At 36.4% G+C, this 26,925-nt stretch overlaps 1 protein-coding gene and 1 long non-coding RNA gene across 4 annotated transcripts in view; both read right to left on the reverse strand.

Annotated features, from left to right (window-relative positions):
- Positions 1–162: 162 nt before the first annotated feature.
- On the reverse strand, positions 163–2,973 carry LOC122121307. Its single transcript, XR_006149920.1, has 2 exons — positions 797–2,973; positions 163–754 (listed from the first exon to the last, which is right to left on the reverse strand). It is a non-coding gene; the product is annotated as an uncharacterized LOC122121307 (long non-coding RNA).
- A 2,204-nt stretch (positions 2,974–5,177) lies between these two features.
- Positions 5,178–26,925, reverse strand: part of Mgat4a (alpha-1,3-mannosyl-glycoprotein 4-beta-N-acetylglucosaminyltransferase A) — a 100,433-nt gene continuing 78,685 nt past the window's right edge. For all 3 annotated transcript variants that reach the window (XM_042695464.1, XM_042695462.1, XM_042695463.1), the window contains exons 9-16: positions 19,357–19,471; positions 17,271–17,401; positions 16,609–16,716; positions 16,311–16,504; positions 9,800–9,878; positions 9,131–9,197; positions 6,452–6,564; positions 5,178–6,343 (exon numbers count right to left, since the gene is read on the reverse strand). In XM_042695464.1, coding sequence (XP_042551398.1) covers positions 6,317–6,343; positions 6,452–6,564; positions 9,131–9,197; positions 9,800–9,878; positions 16,311–16,504; positions 16,609–16,716; positions 17,271–17,401; positions 19,357–19,471 — 834 coding nt within the window. In that variant the 3' untranslated portion in view covers positions 5,178–6,316. The remainder of the gene's footprint in view (positions 6,344–6,451; positions 6,565–9,130; positions 9,198–9,799; positions 9,879–16,310; positions 16,505–16,608; positions 16,717–17,270; positions 17,402–19,356; positions 19,472–26,925) is intronic.

Raw genomic sequence — 26,925 nt, forward strand, 5'->3', positions numbered from 1 at the left:
GTACAGGCTCTGACAACACATAATAGAGCACAAGAGACTAAAGTAATAAAGCAAACATTGCTTAAAGCCTTCCAGACTTACTTTATCAGTGCTAAACAGAAGTTTAAAAACAACCACTTTATTGTTTTACCCATTTTATTAGAAGGAATCTTGCATTCAGTGTGGCTTTATAAACTTCTTTATTCAAATACACATGAACATTTGTGGCACAGAGAAACAGTGATGGAAGGCACAGTCAACAGGACCAGGTATTCCGTTTTCATTATAGCAGCAAACTTGAAAGTAATCTTCCTGTAAAAGTTGAACAAGTACCTAAAATATTACTACGGATGTTAACTGTTTAACCCATGAAGACATCCTAAGAAAAGTATGTACAGTACATTTAAGAAGGAAAAACAAATCTGGCAAACCCTAGCAGAGAGAGTCCTCAGGCAGCTTCTCCAGAGGGTGCTTCCAGAAATATCCTCAAATGCAAAGACAGCCTTTCCAAAGGAAGTGTTCTGAATGAAATACACTTTTTTTAGTTTTTTTATCCCATGAGTTAATCATTAAGCTTAGAAGACTTCTAAATCTTCCTTAGAAAACATTACTGTCTATACTGAAAAGTATCAAATCTGCTGGCAGTGCATCTTACAGTACTGTCGGTATCAGCCATTTTTAAGGCTCAATGTACATATCTTTAAAAGTTATTGTCACCAAATTTGAGCAAACAGCATTTCACATAATGGAATGCCAATCAAGCTAAGTACCAAACCTTAGATTCCAGGACAATTTGCTAACTACTAAAACACCAAACCTTTGATTCCAGGACAATTTGCTAATTACTAAAACAATGAAACAGCTAGGAACAAGTGATACAAAATAGCCTCCCTAATATCCAAAAGTATTAAAATATTCCCCACACCAAATAATCCTTATTTTAGAACAGTTTTAGCACCACTAGTCTGTACATTTTTACTGCAGTGTTAACAGTGAGGATGATACTTTGCACAATTGCTTCCCTTCAACATTCTGTTACTGTCTGGAACAGTCTTAATCTCACACAGACTGGAGAGCCAGCTCCTGCTGCCCTGCTGTTCCCTGACAATCATCAAGTTAGTATTCCAACTGGAGAAGGGAAGGTTTCAGGTGAGATGCTGTGATGGCGTGATGGCATGGGGCATGTGTAACAAAATCTTAAGTTGGATGCTTTTTTAAATTCTTCCTTTAATAATAATACTGTTGTAGTCTTTTAGTATTGTATATTCACATGCATTAAAGAACTAAAGCATACTAGTTATCATAGCATATATTTTAAGATCAATAATTTAAAATTTTACAACTATCGAAGTTTTAGTTTTACATAAACATTGTTACATAGCCTGGCAAAAGTCCTTCTCTACAAAAGATTGGATTGGGAATCTAAAATCTTTTATAACATAGATATAAGGTTATTACATAAATTGGTGATCTTTTGACAGTATTTAGCCTCATTATCTTTCCTTTAATTCTGGTTTGTCTTTCATTAAGAGTCTGGCAATATAGCAGAAGTAAGCACAGAGATTAATGGATAAGACAAAACAAAAATGAACTTCATTAGCATGACACAGAAGCAGGGGTACTTTGGAAAACATTCTCAAATATCAACAATTTGATTGACACAAGTAGGTTTGATCTGTACTAAAGGAAACTAAATCCTCATATAACCTACCTACCTAAAGGCATAAGTTACTTTTCCTCTTAATGTCTGATTTTAAATAGCACTGTTTATCATTCTTTACTATACTTCTAATGGGCCCCCCCAAAGCAGCCTGTCTAAATCCTCATGTTGGAAAATATCCTATACATCCCACAATCTTATTCTAGCAGTTCTTCCACAGAACACTACCCAAATGTTGGACCTTTATTTCTTTTTTGTGATATAGGGATCTGATCTCAGAGCCTTGGGCTTGCTAGGCACTCTACTACTATTTGAGCCATGTCCCCCAGCTCTACACTGCAACTTTTACTACCAGTAGAGACAGATCTCTTGCAGAGAATCCTAGCTGTAACCGAGAAATAATGATTTATCAGTAAGGACCTTGTGTTTAAGCAAGGCATACACCATGAACTAGGCATAAAATCACAACATATGATGTTACAAATTTGATTTCTAAGAAATCTGGGGAAGCTCAAGTGGGAGGATTGAGTTCAAGGCCAGCCTGAGCTCCAGAGCAAATCCTCTGTTTCAAAAAACCAAATGGGAGAGGGACAATGTAGGGAATCAAATAAGACTTCTTGGAATTCAACCTTTTAACAATATATTCATTTTCTCCTACATAATAAACCACTATATCTCTAGCAGCTTAAAACACTATCCATTATCTTACAGTTCTGTGGGTCAGAATCCAGGCAGGTTTGAGGTCTCCAACAGCTGTACTCAAGGTGCTGACCTGGGTAGACTTTCTGGAGACAAACTCATCTTCTGAGTGTGGAAATCAGTTCCTGTGTTTGTAGGGCAGCAGATCCCACTTCCATGGCTGTCAGCCAGAGCTGTCAGCTCATCATCACCTGTACTCCTTCCCTGTAGTCCCTTTTTAAACTAGCAAGGGTGCTTTGTCTGACTTTTGCCAGCCTGAGAAAATTGCTTTTAATGGAATCATGAGATTCAACTAGTTATCCCTAGATAACCTTCCTTTCACTATATAGCATGGATCATAATTCACAGTTCCACTTACAACCAAAGTGGAAGGTATTATACAAGGTCACAGGGGTGTTGTGAGAATTCTGCTTACTACAAATATACACTGCTATTAACTGGAACAAGCAACATGCTGTTCACATATAACCAAACTGCTATGGGTTTCTTATAACCAAAGCTTTTTTTAAGAGGCAACATTATTGGGAGACAACTTTGTTCTTTATAGTTATGAAAGATTTAAAGGAAAGCCCTTACAATTTTGCTAATGATTTTTTTTGGGGGGGGGGAGGTCAGTCATGGGCTTGAATCCAGGGCCTAAGAGCTGTCCCTAAGTTTTTCCACTCAAGGCTAATGCTCTACCACTTTTAAACACAGCACCACTTCTGGTTTTCTGGTGGTTGGAGATTAGAGTCTCATTGACTTTTCTGCCCTGGCTGGTTTTGGACAGCCATCCTCAGATCTCAGTTTCTTGAGTAGCATAAGCCACTGGCACCCAGCCTTTCTGATGATTTTTAAAAATGGCTATGCCTAATCATTTACTGGTGCAGCCACTAAATTCTTTGCCCATCTGCCCTCATTATCAGGATTAATTTCTAAAATGTTCACATTTGTATTCTTCACAGTATTAGCCAACAAAACTTTTTGCAATGATGGTTATGTTCTGTATCTCTAGTGTCTAATGTGCTGACCCACTGGCTACATGTGGCCACTGAGTGCTTGAATGAAGTTTATGTAATAATGAATACTTTAATGAATGTTTAAAAAACATTTAAGAGTACTAAAAGTATATTTAAAAGTATAAATAATACTCTAAAAATGAAATTTTTACATTAATAATTTAGAGTTACCATGTGCCTTGTGGCTGCCAGCACTGTTCAAGGATTTACATAGTTTACCTGAAATGCACACCAGATGCCAAGCCATGTGTGTGCGCGCGTGTCCGTGTGCATGCATGTGTGTGGAATTCTTACCATTTGATACTTTTCCCATTCATTATTTTGGGAAGAATGGTTCTGTATCTTTTCAAGGCCAAGTGTTTACCTTTTTATCTTCTTCCAGCCCCACCACTCTTCCCTTCCTCCAATCTTTGCTCCTGCACTGTCGGTGCTTGCAGAAAGCAGCCATGCGTCAGCCTATCTGCTGTAGTGGAGGACACAAGTAGAGCTGTCCCCTTGAGCTCTAAGTGTGTCAAGAGAGAACACACACCATACACAATCAAAGCTGGACACCTAAATGTGTGTGTTCATGTGTGGCAAGTATGGCTGGCAAAAGAAGCTAGGCAAAAGAAAGATGGCTGGGACAGCCCATTGGCCCACCAAGATTATCGAAAGGAGGGAAGAAATTCTTTGAATGAAAGATTTGGTGGAAAAGATTCCTAGGAACAAGAGGGATGCACAGAGCTTGAGTGGAAGCCAAGTGTGGCAGCAGGAAAAAGCAAGCTTAACAAGTTTGTTCAAGCAGGGTTGTTCAAGAAGCCATAACAAATGGCATCTGGAGCACAATCCTTTCTCCACCCTAGATTTTCAGAACTTTGCCTTTCTTGAAGGCAATGTTCAGTTGGCTACTGAAGACCTATAGACCAAGCAGACTCAAAGGCAAGAATTTTTACCTTCTGTTACTAAGTCGCTTAACAGTAATTTAGTAATAATCTAAGCTGGTGCCAGCATTTTATAATAAAAAAATTATTCCTCTTTTTGAAGAAATTTGTTTGTGAACACTAGGTTAATTATAGAAGAAAATAAAGTAAATTAAAGGAAATGAAGCCTAATAAGCCCAAATAAAGATTCTAGCCGGATATAAAGCCTGACACAAAATCATTTGACATAAAAATCATTATTAACAGTTAGATTAACTTTTTAATCAAGAAAAGAAAAAATGATTACAAGATAGAAGGAAAAGAACTGAAACTTGGGGCTGGGAAGTTGGCTCAATAGTAGAGTGTTTGCCTTGCATGCATGAGGCCTTGGGTTCAATTCCTCAGCACAACATAAGCATAAAAAAGCCGTAGGTGGTGCTGTGGCTCAAGTGGTAGTGCACTAGCCTTGAGCTGAAGAGCTGAGGGGCAGCGCCCAGGCCCAGAGTTTAGCCCCTACAACTGACAAAAAGAAGAACCTCAACGCTTATCATGTTTCCTGAACCTCCCTGTCTTAACACCAGACAGAAAATGAGGCTGTTTGGTGCTTTTGTTCTACATAGTTGGTAAAGAGTGAAGCCCCTGCAGGCTGTCAACCACCAGCTGGAACTTTCCACAGCCCTAGACCATCACCTGAGCTGCCCAGAAAGCTCAGGGCTCAACATTGGCAAGACACCTGCAACCTACTGGTTTTGTCAAAGCAGACTGGCTTGGAACCAATGTGAGAATTTATAATTATTTAAAATGAAATACTTTTGTAAAGATTACTGATTGTTGAAGCATCTTCATGTAACTAGTAGTATCTGATAACATTCTTTTTTTATACATCTGAAATTTGACTATTTGAAATTGACTGTTTAGGAGTAATAAGCACTCACTTGGACATAGGATTTGTCAGTTTATAATGCAATAGAATAAATTATCTTGGCAAAACATACAACTGCTACAATACCTTTCACCAAAAACCAATATTACAATTTTGTTTTTCTTTAAAATTATATCCATTATTGATTCATACAGTAGCATTGCCTAGAAAACAGTCAGAACTAGACTTGAAGATATAAAAGGATGAACAGGAAACAATGTATCTGACTCACAGATTAAAAACAAAGATTAAAAAGGAAAAAAGAGTCTCATCTGCCACACCAGAGGAAATGTAATGAGTGAAGTGTATGGTGATTCAGGCTGAGGGCATCATACTGAAAACACTGAAATTTATCAGACTGGTTTTCTGTGGTCACATGCCATATACAATACAGTAAAATAACCCTCAGGAAGAACATTGGTCTTTAAAATCTTGGCTTTAAGGAATGATAAATGCCTTTGAAAATATTTTTTTCAGAATCACAGCAATTATAAAAGTACTTCAAGTTAAGAAATCCACCTATAATCAACCTTAAGTGGCAGTGCAGTTGAAAAATGGAATTGATCTGTAATGTTTGCATTTCCAAAGAAAAATATAGAAAGAACTTAAAAAAGCAAGGTAACTTGTTTTCAAAAAAAGTATTGATTCAAAAATTTACTGCACAAAAATATGTACTTTTAAGTATTTCTAATAAATTAACTCCATAACATTTTATGTGTATTTATATATTTATATATATATATATATATCATCCCTGATAATCTATAAAAGAGGGTCTATAATAGTAAAATAAATGAACATCAAAAGTGCCCCCTTCATAAAATGTATTTAACATTAGTTTTTCTCAAATTTAAGGAATGTAACAATATGTACAACTCTTATGTATTAGTATAATACCAAAATAGTACAAGTCATATTAACAGGCTGTCATAATTGTAAAATGTTTGTGACAAGTTAAAACTGGAGGACAGCTGAGTTTCAAATGAATACAATTATCCATGGGAGGTTTACTTTCCAAGTGGAAATGACAATTGTCGTATCTACAGTAGATTTCACAAGAGGTAGTATTCAAGTTTGTTTGTTTTTTTAAAAAAAGGTACATGCTTAACTATCTTTAAATGACAGGTTCAAGGGGGAGGAAAATTGGTTCTTTAGAAGATCAATTGGTGATTTTCTTTATATGAATCTGAAACAGAAAATAATGATAAGGCAGTTAATTTTACAAAGTCCTTACATGCAAAATTAAGGCCTAATGAGCATATAGTAGCTAGCAGTTTCACTGATTTATTCTTACCTCATTAAGAATGGCCCACACAGCAGAATTGTGAATAACTGAAAGTCGAAAGGCTGAAATGGGATTTAATCTACGGTCCACCATTCCTTCTGCAACACCATTCTCAAATTTTCCTTCAAAGCAAAAATGAGTATTTGTTAGCTATGAGATGAACACATATTAAGTATCACTGGCTGAAAGCAAGAGGGAATTCACCAAAGTATTTCTAATAGGCATCCTTAGACAGTGAATAAATGATTTCCCCTTTTTCTTTTATTCAACTTTCAATTTTTCTATATACGCTAATATATACACTATTTCTATAGTCACTAATGTACTGTATGCCTAAAAACATTGAAACAACCAGCTTATTAGGCAGAGGTATACTTTTATTTATTGTAAATTTAAAAAAAAATTATTTTTTTCTGGCTTCAACAATTTTTAACCTACAGATTTTTAACAAATTGTGTACCAAAATCTAATTTGTAACATCACTCTGTCTGACTACTTTGAAGGATAAGGGAGTAGTGACCAACTTCAGTGTTTCAGTCAGTTAACCTTGAGCAGGGATACTTTTCAAGGGCACATCATGCAATTGTCACATAAAGTACTGTCAAAAACGAGAAGCTAAGAACACTCCCTTGTAGTAACAGGGACCAAGAACTTCTACTGTACTTAATTCTTCTTGATGGAGGAATAATATTGTTTTTTAAAAAAAAATGAAGGAAATGAAGCAACCTGTTTCTTTGGGTGTGGCTTACTTTACTTAATATAATGTTTTCCAAGTCTTTCCAGGTTCTTACACATGGTACAATATCATTCTTTCTGATGGAAGCACAGAATTACATCATGTAACACAACATTTTCTTGATCTCTTCATCTACTGAGGGGCATCTCCGTTGATTCCATATCTTAGCTTTGGTAAACAATGTCGCAATGAACATTGTGCTGGTCGCTTTAATGTGGCATTGTGTTCTACTGGATAAATGCCCAGGAGTGGAACTGGTGGTTAATAGGGAAGCTCCATGTTTAGTCTTTCAAGGAACTTCCATACTGCTTTCCAAAATGGTGGAACAAGTTTACATTCCCACTAACAGTGCAGTAGGGTTCCCTTCTGGCCATATCCCCACCAGCATGTTAGTTTTCTTAATAATGACCATTCTAGCAGGGGTGAGGTGTAATTTGATGTTATACCGGTCTCTACATATACCACAATGAGACCAAAGGTGGATATTCATAGGAGTGGATCACAATGGCTCAGTAACTATGTTCATATGATCATATAAAATAATATTTTGTGAAATGAACTTCAAGGAAAGGAAATGAGATATTTTGTTGTTGCTGTTTTTGTTCTTTTCCTTTTGTCTTTGGGAGGGTAAAAAAGGCATAAAAAAGGTGGAACAAAGACAACAGTGGTTCTCACTAAACTGTATGTGGAAAATGAACTGAACATCTTGTAGGGACAGGAGGGAAAAACCATGAATGAGGAAAGAGCTGATATGGTTAAAAAAGAAATGTACCCACTACCTGACTTACGTAACTGTACCCCTTCTGTACTTTACCTCTACAATAATAATAAAATATATATTTTTTAAAAAAAAACAAGAAAAAAAGTGCTCAGAAAAGTGACAAGAAAATGGTTTCCTTCTGGGGAAAATTTCTCCAGGCCAAGGGTTGGCAAACTTTCCTTAAAGGGCAGTCTGTATAAGCCAAAAGGAAACTGAAGATATTAGATTGGTATTTCCATACACAAAGAGAAAATGCAATTTCCCAAATTTTATTGATTTAATTCAATATATATTAACACAAGTATATTTTAAATATAAATAAACAAGTGTGTATATGTACTAAGAAGATTGCAATTCCTTTTCCTTAAGATAACATTTCACTAAAAGTGCAAAGTTATTGTTTCCCTGTCATCAAACGTTCACATTAATGCTGATCTACTTTTGAAATGCCCTATCACAGCTTAGAGACAGCAAGTACTGATGTCAATCCACAAACTTGGTCTACATGAAGCATATTCATCTCCTGGAAGTTATTTATAGAATTAATTAAACCTGACTCATATTCACCTTCTGGCATATTACTTCACTATACATAAATCACTTCCACTCGACAACTGGGGAAATAGTTGCCATTAAATGGATTTTGAAAAATGGAAATTTCTTTTTCATTTTCACTGAGGTCCAAAATCTCTACTGGGAATATAGTTCTGACTTAGAAGATGTCCTGACAATAAATCTATATGCTTCCTATTACGTTTGATATCATGAGAAGTGTACAAGGGTTCAGTTTACAATTAACAACGCTGATTGCCACCAAAGTGACTGGACACCATAGTTCTGTATGGAAACACTATTTTAGATGGACTTAATGAAGAAACAAGGTTTGCAGCAAAAACTAAGTTTCACGGTGATGATAATGTGTGAGGGCACTTATTTGGGAAAATTTGAATCTTGTCCTAAGCTCAAAAACTACAGCAAGCTTACCAGTCAGTAAGAACTATGAAATAGGGCAGGTCAGAATATTCATTTCCTGTGTCTAACAAAAACTTAATAGCTGAGTCCGTGTGAGCAAATAAATAGTATAACCACCTTCATTAAAATACTTTCAGCAAATTTACTAACATCTGTAAATAATTGAAAATTGCTTTAGGAACAAGTCCAGAAAACAGGAGTACATTTTCCTAGACATTACCTATTCTGAAGTAGCCATCTTCTAATCGTTTCTCTTTGGTTTCTTTGCTTATTTCCAAACCTTCACTCTAAAATAAAAGTATTCATTTTAAAAGTAGTTATTTCTATTTAAAACAAATATAATTCACTTATCTGTCTATAACCTTTGTTAAATAATAATCTCTAAACAGAGAAAGGGAACCTCTCTCTAAGCCTAAAAGTACGCCAGTAAAAGTGTTCTGTACATTAAAATACTAATGGTTGAAAAAAGACGTAATAAATCAGTACAACATTATGTCCTATTTAAAATATATAGAGGTAAAGAACTATGTGTTAACTTGGAAAAAAATCTGTGTATTCCTTTACTGACTAGTAAATTAACTTTGTTTATCTATCAATAGGCATTAAGATGCCTATACAAATAGGAAGAAAACACTGAGGTAAAATTATGATCCATTTACTAGCGTAAACATCCACAGTATTTTCCAATAGAAAACAATATGAAGGCTCTGTGAATGAAGCAGGTGGGTATATTATAACCAAGTGGTCCACATATCAAAAGAAATTTCTGTGCCATCCCTAGAGTCCTCTCCATCATGAGACATTTACTCATCTCATAAATAGACTACCCTCAAACTAAGCCTCCCTGGTTTGGTCCTCAGCAAAAAGTCAGAGGAATAAACAGTCATACCTTTAAAGGCAAAACATCCACAGTTGTGTTTAACAGAATGTCTCCTGGATGTTCTTGGTTGCCACTATGGAATAAATAGCTGAAAATACAGACAGAAAATGTTCAAAGTGAGTCAAAACAGATTTTTACAAAGATTCAAGAAAACACACACAGATTTTTTTTATGGAAAGTAGTTTTTATTGAAGTTTTGCAAGTAGAAGATTTCTAACACTTTTTTGGTAAATCTATAACTTTGATGGTGCAAATATGAAATCTTCTAGAAGCTATACTATTTATTTGCTCACACGGACTCTTTTTTTTTTTTTTTTTGGTCAGTCGTGGGGTTTGAACTGGCCTGGGTGCTGTCGCTGAGCTCTTCAGCTCAAGGCCAGTGCTCTACTACTTGAGCCACAGCACCAATTCCTACTTTTCTTTTAATTAAGTTTTTTATTGTGAAAATACTATACAGAGGGGTTACAATCACATGAGGAAGGTAATGAGTACATTTCTTATCCAGCATTGTTGCCTCTTCCTTTGTTTTTCCCCTACCATCCCTTCCCTCCCACCTCCTCAGCTACCCACCCCTGCCCCCCCCCCCCCGCTGTCTAAATTGTAAAGTTAGTTTTTTGACATAGCGTCTTGCACATCTCATTGTTGCAATGGGTCAACCTGCATCCCTATTTAAACCATTTGTTTTTTCCCTTCCCCAAATGGAATTCTGAACTTCACAGAACCAACAATAGTAGAACTTGAAAGCACAAGTTAAGAATTCTGAATTTCAGTTCACTGAAAAAGACAGGAACTTAAAAATTGGAGGGTAAAACCCATAGGGAAATGCATTAATTCTTTCTGCCAGATGCTGAAATATTTGTAATCTAACATAACAATGTACTTAAAAGACTTTAAAAAAAAACCCAGAATGACAATAATTTTATGTTTAGAATGCTTTTTTAAAAATATTTTTTACTTATTGTAAAGATGATGAACAGAGGGGTTACAGTTACAAAAGTAAGGTAACGAGTACATTTCTTCTTAAACACTGTTACCCCCCTCTCTCATTTTCTTCTGCTTACCACTCCTCACTCCACTTCCCTCCTCCCAGTTTAAAGTTCATTTCCAATATAGTTGTCTAGTGAGTATCTCTGTTGCATTAGTTCATCCTTTGTCCTGATGTTTCTGTGATTCCCTTTCCCTTCCACGGATCAGATAATCTTATATACAAGACAAAGGGTATAGAAAACAAAAGCAGAAAGAAAAAATAAAAATTAACTGCATACAGGACATTAAAAGAACCTCTTTTTCCGTATCTTGGAGTTTCTTTTGATACGCTTCATAATGTATGGTCCTATGCACTTAGCGATTGGGCTATTGTGATCCCCTGCTAGACATATTCTAGTTATTACAAATAAGGGAAACCATGCAACCTACAATTCTTTGAGCCTGGTTTTCTTTACTTAATATAATTTTTTCCAGGTCTTTCCATTTCTGTACTAATGGGACAATGTAATTCTTTCTGATGGAGGCACAGAACTCCATTGTGCATGTATACATCTTCTTGACCCATTCATTTATATAGGGGCATCTGGGTTAGTTCTATATCTTAGCTATGGTAAATAATGATGCAATGAGCATGGTTGTGCTGGTATCTTTAGTGTGGCTTTGTTTGTGGTCATTTAAGTAAATTTCCAGAAGTGGGATTGCTTGTTCAAAAGAAATTCCTGTCTCATCCATAGAGTCCTCTCCAACACAAGACATTCACTCATCTAGTTCTGTGTTTAGTAACTTTATGTTTAGTCTTTTGAAGAACCTCTATACTGTGGAGTGTAAACTTGTTTCATACTTCCACCAACAGTGCAGTAGTGTTCCTTTTTGGCCACATACCCTCTAGCCATCTATTGTTATTAGATTTCTTGATAATGGACATTCTAACTGGGGTGAGGTGCAATCTCAATGTTCTTTTGATTTGCATTTCTTTTATGGCCAGAGATGTTGATCATTTCTTCATATGTCTATTGGTCATTTTGTGTCCTCTTTAAATAAGTCTCTCTTTAAGTTTTTAGCCCACTTGTTAATGGGGTGTTTGTTTCTTAGAGGATTTGTTTTGGGGGATTTAATTTTTTGAGCTCTAAGTATATTTTAGATATGAGGCCCTTGTCTGTTGTATGGCTAGTAAAGATCGTCTTCCAACTTAACCAAAGAAGTGAAGGACCTCTATAATGAAAACTTTAAAAACCTGAAAAAGGAAATTAAAGCAGAGCTAAGAAAGTAGAAAAACCTCCCATGCTCCTGGATTGGGAGGATTTAACATCATGAAAATGGCAATACTGTCAAAGGCGATCTACAAATTCAATACAAATTCAAATGCAATACCTATCAATATCTCAACATGATTCTTTAATGAAATAGAAGTAATCCAAAACTTCATATGGAATAATAAAAGACCCTGAATAGCAAAAGGAATCCTTAGCAGGAAGAACAGTGCTGGAAGATTATCAATACTCTATTAAAAAGCTGTAGCAATAAAGACAGCTCGGTACTGGCACAAGAACAGGCCTGAGGACAAATGGAATAGAAGTAAAGACCCAGTAATAATCCACAGATCTATGGCCACCAATCCCAAAAAAGTATGGAAGAAAGACAGCCTCTTCAACAAATGGTACTGGTAGAATTGGCCATACATGAGTAGAAATCTTAGGTTAGATCCTTATATATCACGCACACCAGAATCAATTCCAAATGGATCAAAGACTTTGAAGTGAAAGCAGTAACCCTGAAAATATTACACAAAGAATAGGAGAAACTAGAGCTCCTTGGCACATACCAAAACTTTCTTAAAGCAAGTTTGGATAAATGGGACTATATTAAACTGCAGAGCTTCTGCATGGCAAAAGACATAGCTAGCAAGATTAATACAATGCTTTAAAAACACAAATTTCTTACCAAAGTATCTTAACCATAGCACCATAATGCCTTGTATCAGAGAAAGTTTTTACTAGGACACTCACAAGTCATGTGAATTCAAAGACTAGTTTTAGGTTTGGGATATGGGTCAGTGGTAAAACACTTGCCTGGGGCCCATAAAGTGCAAAGCCCTGAGTTTAATTCCCAGCAGCCACCTCCTCCACCACAAAGATTACCTTTATGTAATACAAAGAATTCTGGCATTTGAAAATTAACCTCTCTCAAACATCTGAAAAATTCAACTTGTCATTGTTAGAAAACACATAAAGAATAATTCTATATTGTCATAATCTAAAATACATTTTGGATCTGAGTATAATGTTATTACATTCTGACAATGAACACTAACTAGTGGGAAGAGTAGGAAATAGAGAGGACAAAGTATAAATCTAACTTTAGTTATATTAACTAGTTAAAAATTTAAGTTAAGAGTAAGAAACACCTTATTTTCTAGAATTTTGATCTTTAGAAAGTTGAGTTAGCTTTCAAGCCTAAATGTCATAGTCTTTCCTATCATGACTGTTCCAAGGATTTTATAAGACTAAAAAGTACCCTTCATATTAAAAAATAGCCAAGTAATAGTTATAAATGGTAGTTAGTGGAAGATATAGTAGGGTACACATGGACATAACCTAGAGATTAGAAGACTGATTAAACAGTGTTCACCAGAAATGGTGCTGGCAAAATTGGTTAAACATCTGTAGGAAACTAAAGCTAGATCTCACCCTGCACCAGAATCAACTCCAAATGGATCAAAGTAAAAGCATTACAGGAAGGAAAAGGAGAAACTAGGGCTCCTTGGTACAGGACAATTTTTTTTTAATAAAGACCCAGAAACACAAAAAAAAAATCAAAGAAAGGTTGGACAAATGAGATTACATGAAACTGCAGAGCTTCTGCATGGCAAAGGACATAGCTAGCAAGATCAATAGAAAGCCCATGGATTGGGAGAAGATCTTCACTAGTCATACGACAGACAAGGTCCTTATATCTAAAATACACTTCGAACTCAAAAAAATTAAATCCTCAAAGAAACCACCACCCAATTAATAAGTGGGCTAAAGACTTAAAGACTTCTCTGAAGAGGAAATAAGAATGGCCAATAGACCTATGAGTAAATGCTCAACTTCTCTAGCCATAAAAGAAATGCAAATCAAAACAACATTGAGATTCCACCTCACCTCAGTTAGAATGGCTATCATCAAGAAATCTAATAACAACAGATGCTGGAGGGGATGTGGCCAAAAGGGAAACCTACTGCATTGTTGGTGGGAGTGTAAACTTGTTCAACCACTTTGGAAAGCAGTATGGAGGTTCCTCAAAAGATTCCACATAGAGCTCCCCTCTATGACCCAGCAATCCCACTTCTGGACATTCACCCAAACGGTAACAAACAAAGCCATACTAAAGCTAAAGGACCAACCCAGATTTCCCTCATTAGATAAGTGGATCAAGAAAATGTGGTGTGTGTGTGTATATATGTATACGTGTGTATATACATATATATATGTATACATATATACATAGATGTGTATATACACATCTATGTGTATATACATATATACATATATATATATATATATATACATATATACACACATACACACACACACAATGGAATTCTATGCCTCCATCAGAAAGAATGACATTGCCCCATTGGTTAGGAAATGGAAAGACTTGGAAAAAATTATATTAAGTGAAGTAAGACAGACCCAAAAAAATATAGGTTCCATGGTTTCCCTTATTTGCAATAACTAGTATACATCTAGGATAATCTTACCAGACAAGCAGAAAAGGTCAAAAGTTATGTTCCTAAGACCATGTAAGATGATAAAGGAAATGAATCCCAAGATAGGGACATAAGAGGTTTTATCTTTGTCACTGTTGTTTTTAATGTACTATGTTTTGTTTCTTTTGTATGTTCTTCCCCCATGGTATAATCCCTGTTGTCCCTGTATTTGATCCCAGTGCCCTGCATCTTGTATATACATTTTTCTAATTTGGGGAGGGGACGGGAAATAACAAAATGCTGAAACAAGGATACAGGTTGACACATTGTAACAATGAGACTTATAAGACACTATGTTGAAAACAAACTTTACAACTTGCAGGGAGGAGAGGGAGGAGTTGGGGAGGTAGGGAGGGAAGGGATGGCAGGAGAAAAACAAAGGAGGATAGGAAATATACTTATGTAACTATAACCCCTCTGTGCAATATCTTTATAATAAAAAAAATTTATTCACCAGGCAATTATTCACAATGAAAAACTCAGTGCCACCTAGAAAGTGAAGTGATTAGGTGAAGTGATAGGAGAGTGCAAAGCCCAAGTTTAAATGCCAGTATCATCAAAACAACCTGACTCATCCAGCTAATTGTATGTTTAATACATTTCCCCTGCTATCAAGAAGAAAGGATGCCTTCTCTCACTACTATCAGTCAACCTAACACTGCAGATCCGGTCTCTGCAATAAGTGAAAGAAGTAAAAGGCATATAGATAGGAGAAGAAAAATATAAAACTATTCTTGTTTGAGGCTGATAGGAATCTATCAAAAATTCCCAATATAAACAAGTTCAGCAAATAAGAAAGCACGAACAGCATGAACATGCAAAAGCCAATGGGCATTTCCATATGTTATAGGATAGTAAACCACATTCTATTAAATATTCCACTGCATTCTGTTAAGTATACCCAGAAACAAAAAATAAAAGGCTAAAAGAATCATAAACCATGATTGCTATATTAAAAAAATGGGGAAAAAAGTCCTAAACTTTGTAAACTAAACACAAATATTAAAAACAGAATAAAAGTTATAAATGCCATCAAGTAGTCATAGTGTATCAGGAATAGTCATAGTATATCAAATTTGTCACTTCAACCAAATTGCTGAGATAATCAACTTGTTCTCAGGGTCTAAGTATTTGTCTGAGATAAGAACACTGGTATGGTTTGAATATGAAATGTTCCCCCAAGGCTTATGTGTTGAACAATTGGTTCTCTGCTAATGTTATTTTGAGAGGTTCTAGAAACTTCAGAAAATGTGGACTCGTAGAAATATGTCAGTGGGGACATGTCTCTAGTACTAACCTGGTCCACAGTCCCTTACTCACTCTCTGCTTCCTGACATGTTGCCATAACATTCTTTCTCACAATGGGATAAGTAACCACAGAATGAACCCTCTTAGCCACCAGCTAAAATACATTCTTCGTCCCTTAAGTGGTTTGTGTCAGACATTTAATCATGGTGACAATAAAACTGACTAATGTAGACATGAAAACTATTAGAGATTTTTGAGAGACTATGCTTTAATACTAAAAAAGTTCATTAAATGTAAGCCCAGAAATATCAAGAGAATCTACTAAAAGTGTTCAAAGCTGACATTATATCTGAAAACATGGCTTTAATACAACTAGCTAGTTGTATTAAATATAATTTATAACCCAACATTTTAAGAACTATTATCTCTTCACATCTGTAATGCACAAAAATCCTATCACAAATTACATTATAAATATGATTGTGAAATCTAGGTCTGAAATCTAAGACCAAATATACTTCAATAGTTACCAACCTTTCTACATTAACTGGCTTGTCAAATTTAAACAGGATGTAGTCTCCGGCTGTCGGGGTGATAGCCCAGAAGAAATCCTCTCCCATGTATGTTTTCTCCAGTGTATGTCCCTGGTAAACTTTCAAGGAAGTGGACACCTCTGCAGGTGGGTTTACATGGATTTTAAGAAGTAATGGTTTCATGTAATCTTTATCCTAGGGGAGAGAATATATTTGCACTAAATAGCATTTATATTTAAGAAGAAAAGTAACAGTTCCACACTAAATAACAAATTGTACATCCATCAGAAACAACCAACCGTGAGTTTCTGAATTTTCCCAGACAGTGATGAATGCAGACCAACGTGTTGGAAAAGGGAAGGTCTGAATCGAATTCGTAGATTTGCTTTCTGTCTATCACAATGTTTCTAAACATAAAAAAATATTGGGGAGGGGGGGAAAAGACATCATTATTATATAATTAGCTGAAATCTTTTTTCTGGATCTATTTATCCTTTTATTGCTGTTTCTGTCCTTTCACATATCTCTTTTTCTTTTTTTATAAAATTTTTTTTTGGGTCCGGTCGTGGGGCCTGAACTCTGGGCCTGGGCGCTGTCCCTCAGCTCTTCAGCTCCAGGCTAGCGCTCTACCACTTGAGCCACAGCGCCACTTCCAGCTTTTTTCTGCTTATGTGGTGCTGAGGAATCAAACCCAGGGCCTCATGCATGTGAGGCAAGCACTCTACCACTGAGCCACCTTCCCAGACCTCTTTTTTTTTTTTTTTATAATTTTTTAATCGTCAAAGTGATATACAGATGTGTTAGTTATATAAGATTATAAACGCATTTCTTTTCAAACCTGTTACTCCCCTTATTTTTCTCCTACTTGCCCCTCCCGCCCCTGCAACTTCCCTAAAAGTCCCTTCTGTAAGTTAAATATAGAAAAGTAGCTCCTTTCCACCTTCAGGAAGAATTCACTTACTGCATCTTTTTCAGGGTTGCAGACTTTCACCCAGAGAATATGGTCCAATAGCCAATCAATGGGTTTCTCCTTATAGAACATAAAGATGAATTCTACAATCAGAGTGAGATCTGGTGCTTGAAACATTTTACCTGAAAAGATATTCCCAGTCAATAGCTGTAATAAAGAAACTTTAGAGTTTTCAACTATCAGTCATCATGAACAGTTATCAAAAGCAAACAAACATGCTTTAGCTAAACATTCTCTTCAACTGACATCTGGTAGACAATGAATTTCTGAAACTATTACAAAAGTTACAACTACTGACTCATAGGATTGGAATGGAAATAGCAAGCAAATTTTTGCTTTCACATCTTACTGAGGTGCTTCCCATAAAAGAACTTGAGAGGTTTAGATTTATTTTAAAAAGATATAAAAATCAATAAATGAGGAGCAAAACAACAAAAACGTCTCTTCATTTTGTTTTCATTCAACATTTCAAAAGCAGAGGTATTTCCTAAATCTCAAGTAAGTTTTATTTTATTTTGGTGCTGGGGACAGAACTCAGGCCTTCACACATGCTAAGCAAGTGTTGTTACCACTGAACTACAGCCCAAGTACTAACATTAAACTCTCTGCAAAGTACTATAGGCAGTACTATTCAAGAATACTACTGTGTTATATTTTTAGGTTTTGTTTGTTGCAGCACTAGGGATCAAACCCAGATCCCTTGCACATGACAGGCAAGCATTCTACTAAAAGCCTTAGTTGTTTTTAGACAGACTATGTGCTACCATGACCAGGTCTTACTTTTTTTTCCTCCTCCAAAACTGGGTCTCATATTTACTAGGCAAGTATCCCACCATGTGAGCCATTCCCCCCGAGTCCTTTTTGTTTTAGTGTTTTTCAGACAGGTGTCTACCTTCAAGTAGCTGGGATCAGTTGAACATCACTTTATCCAGTTTGAGTGTGGTTTTTATTGTTGTTTTGTTTTGTGCTTGTATTGGGGTCTGAACTCAAGGCCTCACATTCTTTCTTGGCTTTTTTGCTCATGGTTGGGCACTTTACTATGTGAACCATGCCCCAAGTTTCAGCATTTTGCTGGCTAATTAGAGATAAGGTCTCTCAGATTTATCTGACCAGGCAGGCTCTCAATCTTGATCCATAGTTCTCAGCTTCCTGAGTAGCCAGGATTACAGAGGTAAGCCACTGCTAGCTGACTTCTGAGTAATTTTAAACATTTGTAAATTCTTTCATTTCTTCAGCTTTAAACATTCTTTTTCATAGCTGAATTTAGGAAAATTAGCCTCCAAAAGTTCTTAAAATGAGCATCCCAACTATTTAATGAAAGAAAAAAAAAGTAACCACTCAATGAGAACTTCACACAGTGAATAAAATATCAAGAATTCATACATTAATAAAAATCCCAGGGGCTAGGAATGTGGCTCAGTGGGAGAATGCTTGCCTATCATGCATGAAGCCACAGGTTCGATTCTTTAGTGCCACATTAAAAAAAAAAACCTGAAATGGCGCTGTGACTCAAGTGGTAGAGCACTAGCCTTGAGCCAAAGAATCTCAGAGACAGTCCAGGCCCCATGACAGGCAAAAAAAAAAAAAAAAAGAAAGAAAAGAAATCCCATGTGTTTCCAGGACTGTGATTGGCATAAGCAGCTCTCTAGAGAACTTGTAATTCTCTCCAGAGAACCTTAGAAACCTCCAAATTCTGTCTTGTTCATTTTCATCATTTTATACAAAGAGCTTTACCTAAGTTAAATTTTTCTCAGAAATCCATTTCCATAGAAAAAAGCTTTAACAGGTACTGTGGCTCATGCCTGTAATCCTAACTACTCAGGAGGCTGAGATCTGAGAATCACGGTTCAAAGCCAGCCTGGACAGGAAAGTCCATAGACTATTATCTCCAAGTAACCACCAGAAAACCAGAAATGATGTTGTAGCTCAAGTGATAGAGCACTCGCCTTGAGCTGAAGAACTTAGGGGCAGTGCACAGGCCCAGAATTTAAAAAAAAAAAAGAAAGAAAGAAAGAAAAAAGTTTTAGGACAGAAAAGACAATTAGCTTAAGGTAAATGAGTCAGAAAATTTTCTTACCAATAAAGCCTAGCTGGGAAAACTCTAGAATCATCCATTCCTCAGAAGAAAGTTGAAGTGCAAAATTTTTTATAGTATTAAAATAATTCTGTTTTACAATAATATCATCTTCAAGCTAGAGAAAATAGGACATCATTAATAAATCAAATTGGAGAAAAAGATACAGAAAGAAGAACATATTATGGGAAAAATCACATTTTCATCATGAAAATAAACAAACAATGGCCTAAAATGAAAATTAAAACTCAGAAGTTATTAAAAAGAAATGTGGAAAATAAGATGCTTTCTGTAGGTCAATTAAACCACTCCTTAACTGTGGAAAATAACAATGTAATCCTGTGAATTGCTCCTTTTTTTTTTTTTTACATTTTATAATGTTCAAGAAGATTCCACACTATCTTTCCATCTTTTGAAGAAAAATAATTTTTGTAAGCATTTACATTTTTGTCCTTTTTACATAAACCCATACCTACTCATAGAGAAGATCAAAGATAGGCCAGGTCCCTTCATTTTCCTACTTGTACCTCGATAGCTGAGTTCACCAACATAAAAGTTGGTTTGTGCCAGCTAGACAGACATCTTTTGTTATTGACACAGATGCATATATAAGGCTTCCATCGCCACCTATTTAACAAAGCTGGAAATAGAACTCACAGTCTCATGCGTGCTAGGCAAGCACTCTTCCACTGAACGCTCATCAAATTTTAAAACCATGCCCAGTGGCTCCTGCCTGTAATCCCACCTACTGAGGATCATGGTTCAAAGGCAGCCCAGGTAAGAAAGCCCATAAGACTCTTTACCACAAATTAACTACCTAAAAAGCTGGAAGTAGAATTGTGGCTCAAGTGGTTAAGTGCCTTGAGCAAAAAAAAGCTTAGGGACAGCGCCCAGGCCCTGATTTCAAGCCCCAGGACTAGCACCAAATTTTATATATATATACACACACATATATAATACATTGTATAGAATATTGTTATATATGTATATATACATATATATACACACATATATACATATATATACACACATATAGATTCACATGCAACTGTAGGAAAAAATACAGTGAAGTCCTGAATATCCATCATCCAGATCTTCCAGCATACTCACAGAAGAGATCCCTGCCAGCAGCACTCAGATACAATTCATTTATTCAAATGTCATCAGTTTTACTCTAATTAGTTCTGTGTATGTTCTATGCAATTTTACCATATATGTAAATTTGTGTGACCACCACTACAACAAGGACATAGAGAAGCCCTGTCCTGAAGATCCTTTGGGCTGCCTGTTTATATCCCCTCTGCCACTTTACTTACTTCCTCAACTTCCCAACACCTAGAGATTGGCAACTATTCTCCGTCACTACCCTTTTGCCAAATTAACAATCCTATATAGTGGGGCCTAGTTGCCCAGGTCTGTAATCTCAGCACTCAGGAAGTTCTCGAGCTAGAGGCCAATCTGAGTTACATGGAGACTTCAACTGAAAACAGAAACAGCAACACCACCAAAAAACATAAGTAGAACTATTTATGGAATTATATGGTTTATAACCTATTGAGACTGTTTATGGTAGGACTAATACCCTTGGGATCCAATTTGGTGCATCAATACTTTCTTTTGTTTAATAGCCTTCCTATGGATGAGTAATAGTTTAACAAGCCACCTTCTGAAGCACACTGGGGGGATTGATCTGCAGTTAGGAGCTATTGCAAATAGAGCTGCTATGCACACTTACATGCAAGGTATTAGTGAATCTAAGTGCTTCTCAGACATCATGGCAAATCACTGAAAAATTCTAACATATCTCTCCTTAGTGATTGGTAGTTTACAGAGGGAAGCTAAATATCAAAATGCAAAACACTTTCCAGGGCCTAGACGTATGGCTTCATTGTACAGTGCCTGTCTATCACATGTGAGGACTTGAGTTCATACCCTGATACTACCAAAATAAATAAATAATGTTTCTACAGAACATAGTACCAGAGAAAGGGCTTATTCTATATATGAATTTACTTCAAAATGTTTAAGTGCAAGGAGAAAATAAAAACTAATGGGGGTGAAAGGAAACAAGGTGCAGGGGGACAGGGATCAAAGTGAGATGAGTGGGAATATAACCTGCTTTATGCAAGCTTCATCTTTGGAATGCTATTGTTTTACATAGCTAAGAGGGAAGAAAACAACCCTAACAAGGGAATATAAACTAAAATAAGTGGAACTAGTTTTAACATCAAGTTGGTGGCATGGTCACACAGGATAAAGAATTACTCAGGTAATTCTCAGGTGAAATCATTTTCACATGTGGTGCTGTGCATCTATTTGTAACAGAAATATATTGTAAAGGGGAAAAGCAAAAAAGTTTAGTAATCTTCTCAATAGAGACACTGTATTTTAGAGACACCAGAAAAAAAAACAATTGTTTTATCAGGATGTTATTTTTTTAAAAAATAAAACAAGACTTTCAGTGTAAGGGAAAACCAAATAAATATTTAAAATTTAAAAGATTCTAATAACTTTATATATAACTTAAAATATCAATAAAAGCTTTTGAAAAAATACCCTTTTTATTGCTCAAACCGATAGAGGCAAGGACAAGGAAATAGCACCTCACAAGCCTACACCACAGCCTCCAAGAACAGTGGGGCTCCTTCAGGAAGTGACTGACTGCAGATCTGGGACAGGAAATGAACAAGCTATATCTGTCAACAAAGAAGTTATCAGAGATCAGAGGACTTAAATGGGAAGGACATAAAGTAGATGTGAAGCAGCTCCCACTTGATTATGATGTATCAATGTGAACATGACTAAGAATAATTGCAATGTGCTGTGCATTACTAAATGTGCCAGATCTCACAGAGGGTATGGTAAGTGACTTGGTCCAGTGAAACTAGAAGGGGCCTGGGGTGGGGAGATAGGTACCCTGGAGCCACGCACCATGGCAGGGGTGGTGTCATCTTAGACCATAGCTGGCTAGAGCCCAGCTCTGCCATCCTCCCTTCCTCAAATTCACTAGAAGCTTCACCCACTCCTTCCAGGACTGCTGTGCTAACTACAAAGCCTGGAAGCTGGTGAGTTGTACAGTTAGTGGTTGTGACCGAGATTCAACACAAAATCCAACTTGAAGAAACACGTTGAATACAAACAAAAACCCAGCAAAAACAGTATGTATGCAAGAAGGTTGTAAAGAAATATCAGCAGCTGGAAATACATCAGTGACAGTATACCAATGAGCCTCTGTTCAGATGTCCCCAGGATGTGGGAAGCCCCTTGCTTCACACCACTGGGTTAAAATGACACGCGAAGACAAAAACACAGACTGAACTTCTAAAATATGTGAGAGAAACCTATAAAGGTAATAACATGTGAAGGATGCCAGAGATGATAATACAAAGTAACACATGAAAACTCAAATCTCAGAAAGGGATGTGTGTCCAAGAGAAGGCTATGGTCGGACCTACACAACTGTGTTCAATCTCCAGAGTCATATTCTCTCTTTCCGTGAGGAAAATCACCCATTAGTGTGTGAACAAATGGCTATGGCAAAACGAAATCTAACCAGACATGCTGTGGTAGCTGATCCTGACAAGAAGAAAATGAAGCTCAAAGTAAAATGATCTGTGAAAAACAGAGCTTGGCATCTCTTCTTAGTAGATACATTCCTCCTAAGGTGAAACAGGAGAAAGACTCATTTTTGTCTCAGGGTGCAGGGTCATGAAGCCATGTTGAAAACACTATGCCCTTGGCAGTTGCAATACTTAGCCCTCTACTGGGAACTACTTGGCCTCGATGAAGGACACCAGTGAGATTCTTCTCACTCAGGAGCTTTCTCCCACCCCACCTTTTTAAATTAAAATCACTGATGAGGAACGCATGGAAAAAATATAAAATAAATGGCCACTACTGACTACTAGAGTACCAATTTAAAAAAAAAACTAATAGATAGAACTAAGCATTTATAACTCCTTTCCATCATAAGTAACCAAACAATTAAGGGAAAAAATTCTTTATAGAGGAACTCAGTTTTGGACAGCATTAGAAATTACAGAATTAGAATATTGCTACCTGTCACTCTCTATTAAAATAATAGGCCTCAGCAAAAATAACTAATGGATACTGAAACTGGAAGAGAACGGCTCCTGGTGGTAACTAAGACAAGAGCTGGCAACGTGGAATTTGCTGTCTCTCTCTCGGCATCACACAGCTGGGGCCACTGATAGAATGCCTCATTATGTGACATTGTAAGGAGTCCATGATTCAGGAGTGCCTGAATCATGTCTTTGGAAGAGTATTCTAATTCAAGTCATTTATAATAAAGCAGCACATGAAGCTGTCCCTAGAAACTTCATTCCAAGTCATCGGCATGGTGTTAGGACAGTTGGTATTTTTCTTTCCCTTTACATATATGTCCTTGGTAACAATTCTATATTGCCTTTTGACATGCACTGTTTTGAGGGGTTGGGAGAAGTGTGAGGAAATGTGTTAGGCAATGGCTCTCCCACTCAGCTACATCCTCAGCCCATTTAAAGAACCATTTATTATATTGTAACACTCCTTCCCCATCACCCATGCAACCATAAAGTCCCATCTCTAGGGACCAAGTTCTACAAAGACTGGGGTAATCTTAGCTTCCCCATCTCTTCGCCAAGTTTTCTACAGGTAACCACTTTGTAAATATTCAAAACTAACAGGATTTAAGGACTTCTTAGGTTAAATCATTTTCTAATTTTGCAGGCAGAGCTGAACAGACTCATGGAAGGGCTCCTACAGAATGTACAACCTACTATATAATTTGGGGGCAAACAGCACTAAAGAAAATTCATTTAATTTATCTTAGGTGCAGCTGAAAATGTAGAAGCAATCTAATCACCAACACCAATTACTACAATGTCTGAATAACACTTTTAAGAAATTATTAAAAATTGTATCAATCCCTTTTATGGTATCTAAAATATGTTAAATAATATAAAAACAGGTTATCAGTCAGTATGTATAGTCTCTTGTAGCTGTAAATGGATGATCTTAGACATCACCAAGATCATGGGACAAGAAAATCCAGCCTTCCTTCTTCCAGAGACATGGTTTTAAAATTTAGAGTGTTCCGTGCAAGCTCAATCTAAATATAAATGTATATGAAAACATATACACCATCTGTCTGGTGTAACCCCTTTGAACAATTAACAGTATAACAAAATGAATACTGAAGGTGAAATACATCTGAGGTAGGTGGGAGTTAAGGAAAGAAGGTGGATAAATGGGCAAAAGAATAGTGGGTCATTAATATATGAAAATGGAGCTAGGAAACATGAAGAGATGAGGTTGACAGAGATATGGGAAGAGAATGATGGAAGGATGACAGGGATCCAGATGTATTGTCCACACAAATTAGCATGTTGAGCTGAAACTTCTTTGTACAACTTTTTTTTTAACCAATCCTGGGGCTTGAACTCAAGTCCTGGGCACTGTCTCTGAGCTCCTTTTGCTCAAGGTTAGCACTCTACCACTCAAGCTACAGTGCCACTTCTGGCTTTTTCTGTTTATGTGGTACTGAGGAATCGATCCCAGGGCTTCATGCATGCTAGGCAAGCACTACCACTAAGCCACATTCCCAGCCCTGTACAACTATTTTAAATATATTTTAAATTATTAAATAAAATTAGAGCATTCAATAGCCAGAGCCCCTTTCCTTGAAAAGGGAATTAGCATGATTGGGAAGAAACACCAACTGCTGAGTTCTCTATAGGAGAGAAGATAGTAACACATTCAATGTCTTTGGCTTCTGGGGGTACACCCCAAGGGACTTCTCTTTTTCCTAAATCCAAACAGTAACAGAAATAGGGCACCAAGCAGTGACAGGAATAGGCCCGAACTAGAGATTAAGAACAAAAGCTATTACCACCAGAAGCCTCAGTAACAACAGACACTAGCTCCAGTACTCTGGTTTAGTAGACCATCAGAGGCCTCAGTACCATCAAGGAACAGGAGAGGGAGCACCACAACAGAAATCAGAGGACAGAGTGCCAGAAAAGGCTTTAAAGGGCTCAATAATCTTTTCATAAGATGACTAAAATAATGCCTTGCAGTAAAATCAGACTGCAAAGGCTAAAATAAGCAGTGAATTTGTAAATGCAAAAATCCCAAAAATAACAACAAAAAATACTGTCATAGGATACTTGGTGAATTGAAAAGGACAGCTAAATATCATGAAAAATGGTGTCTGACAGCATCAACAGACATAAACTATGGAGGAGAGGCATATAGAAACTAGATATATGAAGAAAATAAAACCTGAGAATTTCAATAAAGGTCTTTAACAACAGACCTACCCAGGTAGAAGAAAGAATCAGCAAACTTAGAGACAAAACTTACAAAACTAATGATTTAGAGGAACAGACGGAAAAAGAATTTAAAAAATGATGGTATAAGGGAACTATGGGCACCGTAAAACAATATAAAGAAAAAACATCCCATTTGAAGAAATAATGGCTGAAACCTTATCAAATACAAATAGAAAATGGACATATAAATTCTCTACTATGTTAAATCTAAAGACACCAACACTAATAAACACCATAATCAAGTTTCCAGAGTTACAAAAAAAAGAAAAGAAAAATAGGAAACAGGACAGAGAAAAGGACCCAACACACAAGGGGCCTCCCCTTATTGGGAGGAGGAAGCAGTACAGGGAACTGAACTCAGGGATCCTGCTTGTTAGGTAAGTACTCTTCCATTTAGGCCATACCTCCCAGTCTTTTTTTTTTTTTTCTGGTTGGTCGTGTGGCTTGGACACTGGGCTTGGGTGCTCTCCCTGAATTCTTCAGCTCAAGGCTAGTGCTCTACCATTTAAACCACAGCGCCACTTCAGGTTTTCTTGTGGTTATTTGGAGATAAGAGTCTCACGGACGTTCCTGCCCAGGCTGGCTTTGAACTGCAATTCTCAGATCTCAGCCTCCTGAGAAGCTAGGATTACAGGCATGAACCACCAGGGTCTGGCTCAGTCCTTTTGCTTTTAGCTTGATTTTCAGATAAAGTCTCATCTGATATTTATGCATTTTCATAAATGAATAAATTTCTGTGTACATGGATAGTAAGACTTACTATTAAAAAATCCACATTACTGAAAGTGACCTACATAGTTAATGTAATCCCTACTCAATGGAAGTTTCACAGAAATGGAAAAAAGTCCCTAAACTTTATATGAAATCTCTAGGGACTCCATAGCCAAATCTTAGAAAAGTATAAAGTTGGAGACCTCACACTAATTGATTTTAAATATACTATGATATAAGAGTATTCTAGTGTAGAATATAAAAAGAGATATACAGGTCAACGGGGTGAAATAAAGCCCAGAAAGAAACCATTACATATATATATGGACAAATGATTTTGCACAAGTATGCCAAAAATACACAATAGGAAAGCACAGTCTTTTTCAACAGTGCTGAAAAAAATTGGATAGTCCATATAGAAGAGTAAAACTGGTAGTATTTTCACAATAAAAAAACAGAGTAAAACTGGACCCATATTTTATAGCATATACAAAAATAACTCAAAATAGGTTAAAAACATAAACTGAAG

The sequence above is a fragment of the Dipodomys spectabilis genome, unplaced genomic scaffold (assembly GCF_019054845.1).
Source record: "Dipodomys spectabilis isolate Male_0828 unplaced genomic scaffold, ASM1905484v1 ptg000187l, whole genome shotgun sequence".
NCBI lineage: Eukaryota > Metazoa > Chordata > Mammalia > Rodentia > Heteromyidae > Dipodomys > Dipodomys spectabilis.